The sequence below is a fragment of the Pieris rapae genome, chromosome 15 (assembly GCF_905147795.1).
Source record: "Pieris rapae chromosome 15, ilPieRapa1.1, whole genome shotgun sequence".
Taxonomy (NCBI): Eukaryota; Metazoa; Arthropoda; class Insecta; order Lepidoptera; family Pieridae; genus Pieris; species Pieris rapae.
In genome coordinates, this window is record NC_059523.1 from 7559312 (window position 1) to 7571198 (window position 11887).

An 11887-nucleotide genomic window follows, 5' to 3' on the forward strand; every position below is an offset into this window, starting at 1 on the left:
AAAAAAATAAATCCTCCTCCAAAAACTCCACAATTATTTACATATAATTTATAGTCTTACAGCGTGTGTAATCGGCCTTTCAATGTGCTGACATTATTTTGGAACATTGCTGATTTAAACTAGTCGTTGCAGTACGTTATTACAATTAATGAACTTTTAAACTAACTTTCTATTATCAAGGGCTAAGCGATTCAAATACAGACAACGTCAGAATAAAAACGTCTCATTCATATTTGGAATATGTATAGCAATAAGTAATACGTTTCTTGTGTGTGGTTTTATCTTAAATCATGCGCCAGAATTATCAGTGATCATTTGATAATGTCATCTCGTGTTATTACTTGTTTTTCATACAGTTTCCGTATAGTTTACGTTGTGTTTATGTTGTGATCAGGTGAATACGAGATGGCGTTGAAGGGATGGCGGCTTATACTCAACAGAGGTAACAATATTTACAACATTAATTTGTAGAATTTAATTTACGATTTATGTAAATTATCATTATTTACTGTATACTTTGATAGCTATATCATATGGTATAGATCTCGATATAATAATAAGTACTTTTTGACTTTGAGTACTATACCAAGTATAATAATTACCAATTGCATCCATCAATTGCATAAATCACATTTTGAAGAGGTTTTTTTTAGACAAATTTTTTTTACATAAAATTAAAGTGCAACTCTCACACTCTCTCTTGGTGTCCCAATTTTGTACTCAGCTATGCACCAATGGGTTTCTAGGAAATGAGCATTTATAACTCACTGTAAGAATAACTCACACCAACATTACACACAATAAGAATATGTATTAAAATATATTAGTTTCATACTTTTTCAATTAAAGATTTTGTAATTCATAATAGATTATATTAAGTTAAAACTTTAGTAAGGAGATTTATAGAAATTATTTATTTAACTTAAATAAAGTTTTATCAAAACACGGGCACTCACAGGTGCACATGTGTGCGTGTGTGTATGTGCGGTATTAAAGAGAAGACATTTTGTTACTAAATTTACTTCAACTTTTCAGTGATGTTCATTCCACAGCGCTATGTTATCGGTATTTTGGGGTTATTTGCTCTGGCCAACTCCTTTACTATGCGCGTATGTTTGAGCATGACCATAACCCAAATGGTACTACATGTGGCGCCATCAGAGCATATTGTGGGTGATACTTGTCCAGATCCAATGCCTACAATAAGTGTAAATCCCGAAATAACTACTAATAATACTGTAGTACTGGATTCTGTAAGTTAATATGAACTTATTCTTTTGTATTAATTAATTGCATATTTTCAGTATGTAAGTCTCAAAATATTCTGTCATTATTGAAACATGTTTAACTATCTCAATTTTAAACCGACTTTAAAAGGCAGGTTTTAAATAAAACTTTTAATAGGTATGTGTTATTATTGAAACTCTGTACGGCTTGATCCCTTGGCGATGCGTAGAGATGTGGAGTCTCTCTGCATCTTCTACCGCATTAACCATGATGAGTGTTCAAAGAGCTTTTCGGAGTAATACCAGCAACTGAGTTTCATTATCGGACGTCAAGGCAGAATACATAATACCATCCGTATCACCTCGACGTCCACAACTGTTCGTTTCTTAAGGCAGTTCAGCCCATGGGCGGCGGTATCACTAAGTATGAGCCCCATGCCCGTTTGCCTCTAATTAAATTAAAGGGCATAATTTTTAAGTATCTATTTGCGCTAAAGTATATGCAGGTTTGTCAACAAATGTAAGTCAGGAACTAAAATGAATCATTCCGATTTAAATTAGACATTTTAACTGAACCTTCGTCAAAATCGGATACTTGTTATTTTAGAATTAAATTCCCTGTAGTTCGTACCCTTGGAAAATTGCAATACAAAAACTAAAATTCGTCGGCATCGCAATTGTTTTTTTTTCGCCCCTCAAAATAGAAAATTCAGCTCCAAAGACTAACGTAAAAACCGCCTTCACCGGGAAAGGCGTGGACCTTTTCTTCGTACTTCGTTCACTCCAGTACTACACGCAGAAATTAACTTGGAACCTGCGTGGAATGTGCTTCAGCTCTCGCCCTTATTATATCTCGCCGTAAATTAAATACTACGTTCTCATTTTATTAAAAATTAAACTAAAATTTATTTGTTTTATTAACTTATGGAAATTTTACCAAAAAAATATACCTACATTTAAGCCCTTATTGATAAACCTTGATATTATAAATAATCAATAGATACCTACTATCTCGAGCGTTTAAAGATTACTTGATTTTTTATGCAGTTAGCACATCACTATGACGTCATACCAGCGAGGTGCCTAGTTATCTTCTGCGTGTAGTGTAGCTTTTGTTCTGCCCTTCAGGCGATTGACCGCCCCGCGACCGCCATGCGAGGTCTGAGTCTCTCCCGCTACGCTCGCCAAAACAGCCTGAGCTGAGCTGCCCTTAATTACAACAGTGAGATCCAATTAAGAAAATTTTTTACATCTGAAAAGAAACAGAACTGTATGCATTGATTATAAAAATTCCGATTTTTAGTGTGGATTTTTAGTCAGTGGTCAGCGAGTCGTGGTCATTTCGCTGGAAAAAGGAATGTCAGAAGGAAAATTACTATAGGGACTACACAAGTCACTCTAGTTTCCCAGAGAATACAGACATCTTGTTCTTATCCAGACGTCCTTATCTTTCTCTCTGACTTCCCCCACTCTGATACTTACAATATACGGGTCGGTTATGTGTACCTATGATTAGCTTAGGGAAGTAAGGGGAGAACGGAATTAACATCATGCCCGGCCCAACTGTCAACCTCACCTGCACGCGCGACACCGATACCTTGTATCGTGGTGCTGCCTGCTAGATAACGGACGAGGCTCTGGCGACCGAACAGTGGCGGTATAACCACACACCTAATCCGACAACGGATTAGAAGAGGCTATAGCGACCTTGGGAGGAAATAATCCCTTAAACGTCTGGGGCAGAAGGCAACGGGAAACCACTGCTCAACATCTTTTCCCGGTTTTATTAGACTTTTTCATGTTTACTGACTAATACAGTAATCATGAAAAAGTCTAATAAAACCACGGCCCCGAGTCCCTGGCGTCCCTTTGATGGGACAGGGGTGCGATAACACGCGGTTCAGAGAACTGACGGCCAACCTCCAGTAATGGAGTGGCACTTGAAGAAGAAGAAGAATGATTAGCTTGCTTGCTACTGATCTGTTTTGACATTGATTAATTTTTGTGACCGAATTGTCGCAACAGCATTTCGTGTCCTCATCACTACATTCAACTTCTCTCTTCTTCTCTCTCCTTTAATACGCTTGCGTACTTGCCAGTTATTCTTATTCTTGCCAGCAAACTTACCCCGTACATATTAAAATCTACTAAATCATACTAAAATCCTTAGTATTCCTTTTTATTTAGAGCAGTGTTGGCCTAGTGGCTTCAGCGTGCGACTCTCACCTTGACGTCGTAGGTTAGATCCCCGGCCGTGTACCAATGGACTTTCTTTCTATGTGCGCATTTAACATTTGCTCGAACGGTGAAGGAAAATTTACATATCTTAGACCCAAAACGTCGACGACGTGTGTTAGGCACTGGAGATTACCCTACCAACTTGCCTATTCAATTTAAATATGATCATGAAAAAGATTCAGAAATCTGAGGCCAAGACCTAAAAAGAGGTTGTAGCGCAACTGATTTTTTTATTTATTCCTTTATATTTAGGTATTTCTTCTTCTGCCACACTTTCCCTATCAATATGTTATTTTAACAACGGTTTAAGCTCACCATTTTTTATATTTACATTTACCAATATCCCCTACTTTGGTTAGGGGCCTTATTTTGTACAAAATATTTCACATTATCAAAACATGTAGTACACGCCGTTAACTAGGCAAGTGTCAGTATCGCCAAATCAGGTGCCAAGTTGATTTGTGCTTGTAGTAACTGTTATTTTGTTAGTTACTTGTCAAATATGTCACTATTATCAGTTTTAAATTTTCTTTTTATCTGACAGTTGATCTCTTAGTGAGAAAAATAAAAATACGAGTCATGCCACCACTCTCAAGCAATCTTTGGCGAACTATTTGGGCAACGGTTTATTGGTATCGATCGGGTTAAATTAAGTTACGAAGTCTTTGTCATGACACCTTTGACGAAATGAATGTTTAATACATTAGCTACTTACTAGACGAGCAATCCTAAACTTTGTAATTATATGGGAACCTAAAACATTCTAATGAATATCAAGTAGTGTCTCTACAACAAAGGCAGCGTTCTTAGAAAACGCTAGCTTTCTATGGAAAAATGACTACCAGGAAAGTATTTTCCTTTTAAATGTCTAGCATAGGACTCGTATTTCTCGTATCTCACGTTTAACGTGGCTTTTTACTCGTAAAAGTGTTTTATCAAATGAGTTCAGTAGGTGCAGAGATTAGCCCCTACAATCTCACATAATTTGCTTTAAAACATAAATTAACTATTCGTGTTTTTTTGTCTTTATTATCATTATTATTACAGGGTAGAGAGAGATATGATTGGGACGAGAAAACACAAGGATTCCTTTTAAGTGCCTTTTATTATGGTTATGTATTAACCCATTTACCTGGTGGTTTATTGGCTGAAAAATTTGGGGGAAAATGGACGATCGGCATCAGTTTATTGTGTACTTCTATCGCGACTATTATTACGCCATGGGCAGTTACTGTTGGAGGAGCCACGGGCTTATTTATAATAAGGGTTATAGAAGGTGCTGGTGAGGTGAGATTGGTTATTTATTGGTTATGTCAGATATACATTACAGATTATTTAGTTACCTTAAGAATTTTAGGCTTATATAATAATTGCTGGTTTACACAAATCTTCAATTTGTGTTGCTAAATCATGTTGGTGTTGGCTAAAGCATTTATGTCACTTATAGATAATTGCGCTTACATAAAATAAAATTACCAGTACCTACTAATTTTGAAACGCTGTTAAAACAAATTTTGAATGAAGTTGTTTTATATAAATATTTTCCAAATTATTTATTTAACAATCAAGATACAGTGCACATTAGTATATATTTATCAATTAACATATGCCATTCCTTAGGGTCCAGTGACACCAGCCTTCGTTTTACTACTGGCTCGTTGGGTACCACCTGCAGAAAGAGCAAGATTCGGTGCAATGATATTTGGCGGAGCACAAGTTGGCAATATTCTTGGGCCTTTAATATCAGGCCTGATATTAGCCGATGGTGGAGACTGGGCAAATGTTTTTTATGTGTTTGGGGGCCTTGGTATCATTTGGTTTGTGTTTTGGGTGAGTTCATCTGAAGGTACAATAATGTAGGAAGTTCAGAATGATTGCAGAAAAATAGAGTATTTTATAGAAAATGTTATCCGTACAGGTTATATTGAGTTTTTTTTTTGTTATGGAATATGAATTTGGTATGAGTCATAAATAACTTTTATTGCTTGTACAACATCTGTTACAACTTGGCGGGGAAAAACTTAGCGGTCTGAGTTCGCTATGTAAGAAGACATGATATGTGATAATAACTTTGTTTGTCGTTTGTTTATACTTGCATTAACAAACTTGCCAAAAAATGTAAACAAACGAATCTGGTCGAGACACTACTCCCTCTTTCTTCCTGTAGTGTCTCCATTACTGGAGTTTGGCGGCCAGCTCGTCATACTTCTTCTTATTTTTCACCAAGCGCATCACCTGTTGGCCACTTCTGTCCATTCTCTGATATTGCGGAGCACCGACCTCCTCCTTCTGCCAGTGCGTATGTCCCCCTCGACCTTACCCATGATGATAACTTAAAGAGTTCAGTACCATTTGTGTCGAAACATATGTACTAATAAAACTAATGTCGTTGTTCAGTACACTTTTCATTTTGTTGATGGTTCCATGTTCCAAGGTACACTTGTATTTAGTGACTCTCCTACTTTACATGAAACAAAGTAAAAACTATTTTACGTGAGTACATTACTTTGTTTTTAAAACCTTTTCTTTCTTCAAATTTTTCTGTCTTCCAGACTTTGTTAATTGTTATTCTGTATTATTGTTAATTATCGTTACTATCTCCTACCCAGTTTTTCTCCTGCCTACTTACAATTTAAATCAATTTTTTTTCGAGGCTGGCGTCGCCACTAAAATTATTCATCGCACACTAGCAGCGAGACAATTTCCGATAACAATTCTAAATCATCAAAATTTCGACAAATTAAAAATTATATTTAATTTAAATTAAATACTGTTTTATATAAGACATTTTAAATAACTTCTTAATAAATGTATTTTCAGGTATTCCTTTGCTACAGTACCCCCAATTTGCACCCATTTATATCAGATGAAGAGAGAAGTTATCTTAACAAAAATATCGTTGCATCTGGACTGCACCAGAAGTTAAATCCGGTTCCGTTCAAGGCTATATTTAGATCTGGACCTCTATGGGCGCTTATCCTAGCCGCTGTAAGTAATTATAAAGTATTAAAAAGATGTATATCAACTACAGCCATAGTACTTTCTTATCAATTAGGAGTCACGTCAGACAATTGTTTAACTAAAATCGATTTAAAATGCAATATTAACCAATTAATTACTTACAAGCTTACTCGGCAATCGTTATCGCCATATAGATATAATGAGAGCAATATAATTGCCATAATTTTTTTTTAGAATTTGTTTAAACTTGGGTTAGATTGTCATAAATCTTATCTAGTTTTTCTTAGTTGAAATCTAGTTTTTTTAAACTAACAAAAATTTATTGTCTAAATATATTTATTTAATGTTTTAATTGTTTTTATTGTTATTTAATATATTACTAAGGTTACGACTGTACCACGTAACCCATCGCTAACGCCCAAACCCAATAATTAATCTACAAATCTAACCATGACAGTCGCTCGATCTCCTATCTGCATCCTAATACCCAAACCCTACGAAGACAATCCAATTTTGGCGACGGATAGAATGCAATCTCTTCTTTCTTTATACTCATATTTGATAATCAATATAAACCAAATAAAGTAAATAAAACCGTACAAATAATATTAAAATATTAACATTAATTATATATTACATGTCAATAGTTAAAACATATCAAATAGCTTTTTAATTATTTTAAAAATTGGTGTAAGTTAAAATCTTAAGATATGATAGGCACAGTTTATTGTCATTTTCATACCAAGAGCTATCCACATACACCGATCCGTCCTACCATGGATAGCTTCTATTGACAGGCTATTACAATCCGTCCGATTGGTTATTGGCACACTTTTCATTCAAAATTTATATACATGTATCAGAGATGGTCAAAAATGGATTGAGATAGGTTATTGGGTTCGTAAAACGAGACTGCCAACATCGGTTGCTACGTTAAAGTACTAATGTGCAGTACGCATTGTAAAAATGTTGTATGTGTATTGTGTAGGCAGACCTTTATTATTATGTTTTCAGGTCGGTCATGACTGGGGATACTTCACAATGATAACAGATCTACCCAAGTACTTCTCAGGAGTACTCAAATTTAATATAAAGGACACAGGCCTAATGTCAGCGTTGCCATACATAGCCATGTATGTTTGTTCGTTTATTTTCGCATCGTTCTGTGATTACTGCATACGTAAGAGGTGGCATAGTATAACAACAGGAAGAAAAATATATACAACAGTGTGTATGTATACGTTTTCTGAATAAAATTAATATAGATAATTAAAACTCTCCAATATTTCGAATGTGTAAGTGAATGTAGTATTTATTTCTCTTATCTTCTGTGTATTCTTAATTTTCTATGCGTGTCTTCATGCTACTAAATGCGAGTAAACTGGGGTCGAATTCTCGGGAAATTGTTTTTTTTTATGAAATTCATCTTAAATATCCGTATATATACATATATGTGTATATATATATATATATATATAGATACGTATATATATATATATATATAATAGTAGCTAGCTGCGCTCGCGAATATCGTTTCTTCTCATAACTTTGCCTACCTTTTTAGTACATACCAACAAAAAAATCTAAGAAATAAAAAGTTTGTTTTTGGTGTGGACACGTTTCGGAGGAGTATGGGAACGGACATTGTGACACGGTGTCATTTTTAACATTTTATGTATCCTTATATAATATAGTAAACAGTATTTATATTGTTGAATCACAATCCAAATCCAACAAAAATTCTAGACTTATTCTGATGACCCTGAAACTACACTTTATCCGTTTTATTGAAGTTAAGAAAGATAAACAACGCGTATCGTGCGTTCGAATTCCGGTCATGCACAAAATTTCCTTTAAATGCGCATTTGACCCTATCTACTATTTTGTCTGTTACAGCCTCAACACTACCTGCAATATTTATAATTCTGGCCTCATATTCCGGATGCGACCGGTACAAGGCTGTAGGCTTCTTTATCACATCAATGGCGTTCATGGCTGGCTTCTATAGTAGCGTTAAAATAAACGCTATGGACATTGCCCCGAATTACGCTGGAACCTGCTCGGCTATGGTGAATGGTCTAGCGGCTGTTTCGGGAATAATTACACCATATCTCATTGGACTGTTGACTCCAGACGTAAGTATAATCAAATTTATATATTATAAGACACCTTACCAAAAACTAGGTTTGTAGTACACCTAAGTAGGTGCCATATTATTCAGGGCTTCTAAATTTTGGAAAAACAAAGTCTATTTTTTATGATTTTATTCAAAAGTAAAATGCAACAAATTGTTAAGTTCTTTTTCCGATTATTTTTAAGTTGATTAAAATATTAAATACTATTAATAACTTTTTTTTATTAACTACTTGAAAATATGTCTTAAAAATCTAAAATGCCAATGTGTTATCCATAATCGTACAATATGTAATAAATAAATAAATATAGTAGGCATAGGCTTACATTAATGAAGAATTATAAAATTAGGCTACTGATCACCGTTTACGGATGACGAAATTTAGGTCAAAGGTAGGTAAATGACGCGTTCTACCGTAGCTTCTTACAATGTCATTCAACTTTTTATAATTACAAATTTATAATAAGGTATACGATATTATGGTTTCCAAAATAAATGCTACAAGTTCTTTAAATACAAGGCGAAAACATACTAATTAATATTAACAGACACTTATCAGTCGCGCCGACTGGCCGCCACAGTTTAAAATGTTTAAAAATGTAATCATTTATTTTGTTTCAGCAAACAATATCGCAGTGGAGGATAGCCTTTTGGACTGTGTTCGCCGTGCTAGTCGGCACCAACATTATCTATGTTATCTGGGGTACAGGCGAGCCTCAATGGTGGGACGATGTGGACAAATACGGCTACCCCGCTAACTGGGATAAAGGACCGCTTCGGCGGCGAAAAGACGATCCAGAAAAGAATGTTGTGCAACCGAAACATGACCATCCGCCCATGTCAAAAGATTAAATGTTTTGTTATATTTATTAAAGAACTAGTCATATTTTTTATGTTTTCATGCTATGCCCGATTATAAAAGTTCAACTTTCGTGTCGTAGAAACGATGACGTTCAAAACTATTCTGAAATGGCGTACTATATACGTTCAATATCAAAATGATAAAACGTAATACAATTAGACCATTGTTTGATGCCACAACATAATATCGTTGTAAAGTCAAATGGCATCTCATGAAATGTGAATCTTGTAATATAATAACTAACCTTAAAATGTAATAACTAAAATATATTAAAAGGAGTCCCTTTAGCCAAGATTACAAGGATACTGGCAGCGTTCCCACTTTGAATAGCTAGAATCTGTACATTCCTATGTTTACCGGATATGTGATATCGATTTGTCAAAGTTAAGTATGGATGGGTTATTAAAGTGTAATTGCGTATTGTATATAAATTAAGAGTCGCTTACTTTATATACTCACTGAATAGAAATTATGACATAAGATTGTGACAGAAGAATCAGATAATGATACTTAAAGGTAAGACTGAATGAAAGACGTTAAACTGGGTGGTACGATCGGAAATTTCCTTTTCATGTAATACTCTCTTCTTTTTTGTAATAATAATTCTCATTATTAAGCAACAGTTAGTATATTGTCAAAAATAAAATACCCTAAAATAGCATTTTAACTACTGATTAATATCGATGGTGATAGATATGTCATGAGGGAAGGAAGTATTTTCTTTTAACGAAAATAACGTAGTTCCAAAATTAATTTAAAACATACTAAGACTATTTAATGTTTAGTATCAAAATTTTATTTAAAAATCGTATATCTTATCTTAAATCTTTAAACGAGCAATTCTGGTATATATATATATATATATATAATTGGAATCTCAGGATCGGCTCCAACGATTTTCATGAAATTTAGTATACGGGGTTTTCTGGGGCGATAAATTGATCTAGCTAGGAATAAATGATAGAAAATAACAAAAAGGTGGTGTTTGAGTAGTCCCAATTTAAACTGAAAAATGTATCTTCCTGACATTATGATGGCCGGCGGTATGACTTAAGTGATACCGCTCGCATCATACCCCAGTCATACCCCATGTGAACCTTATTTTACAGAAAAAAACTTCCAGCGACAGCGATACCGTTCCGCTTTTGTATGCAATTACGATGTAATTCTTTCAATATCCATAGCCATGCCTTACCTTTTTGTTACCTAGGGATAACTGTCGGTATCGCTATTTGAAGTTACAATGTAAGACCCAAGGTAAAAATAAAGTAGGACAAATGATGTCAATCAGTCTTACTCCGAAAAGCAGTTTCATCCAGAACCCTAAGTAAATAAGCTAAACAAATGTTACTATATTGTACGTATATGTAATCTACTGATTAAATGGAAAACTAACATTGAAAATATCTACTAGTAGATAAGCAAACTGATGGATAGTAACTGTGCCTTAGTTTAATTTTTTACCGAATTTGAATTCTCGATTTGAGTTCTTGAGAACACCGTAATAGAAGATTTTAATTTTGTGTAATTTGTTCATTAAATAACTTCGGGCTTAGCACGGTTAATGTTTATAATAAGGGAGGCTGTTTAGTTGCTTACTGACCTCAAAACCGAGGAAAGAAGTTATCAGGTCGATTTGTATTTTTTTTAATGTGAGCTACAGAATTTAGTATAATAATTAATTTATTTTTATCGTTTTAAAATTAGTGTCGCTCAAAAATGAAGGCTTCTTTTTGCTTATATTGTTTTGACACTTGTGCAAACTTTTGAATTCGTATTAATATCGTGGGGAAAACCACCTCCTCTCCTTTCCTTTCATTTGTACCAGTAGTAAACGTTATAAATTATTTTTCTATAGATCGAGCAATTTACATTATAGATTTACAATTTAAAGACGCGTCCTAAATGGTCTAAGATCCGGGTGCAGGATTACTTCGCTCGTCGGTTATTTTCTAAAAACCAATTTTTTATGTATATTTATAAGTAGGAGAATGTATATCTACCAAGTTGCCTATCAAAATTCGGCCGCTAGTATTTTTAGTGTTTACTCCTACTTATAAATATACTTAAAAAATTGGTTTTTAGCAAATAAACGATGAGCGAAGTAATCCTGCAGCCGGATCTCGTACTAAAAACAGCAAGAATTTAACTTCATAAACCTAAAAACAGTCCTGGGTTATGTAAAATAAAAACCGAAACGATTGTCAAAAGCATGTAGTGTGTTTCGTTTTTGTTTGTACAAAATCAATAATTGAAATCAATGATTATGAAAGTTTGAAACAATAATCTACTTGATATTACGATGTGAATTCTCATAATATAATCATTTAGTAATTAATTAATTAATTAATTAATTAATTCATAATTTATAAATATATTGACATATCAAATCATCATTTAGTTGCTTTAATATTCATATTTTATTTGTCTCGTCCCATCGGCCTGAATGTAATATGTTTTATTGAC

General features: G+C 34.1%; 1 protein-coding gene across 1 annotated transcript; it reads left to right on the top strand.

Annotated features, from left to right (window-relative positions):
• The first annotated feature begins 286 nt into the window (after positions 1-286).
• Positions 287-9447, top strand: LOC110992788 (putative inorganic phosphate cotransporter). Its single transcript, XM_022258751.2, has 8 exons — positions 287-442; positions 1036-1253; positions 4512-4751; positions 5085-5294; positions 6285-6452; positions 7440-7656; positions 8322-8560; positions 9181-9447. Exons 1-8 carry the CDS (start codon positions 406-408, stop codon positions 9409-9411), a joined length of 1560 nt encoding a protein of 519 aa, XP_022114443.2. The 5' UTR covers positions 287-405; the 3' UTR covers positions 9412-9447.
• The last annotated feature ends 2440 nt before the right edge of the window (positions 9448-11887 follow it).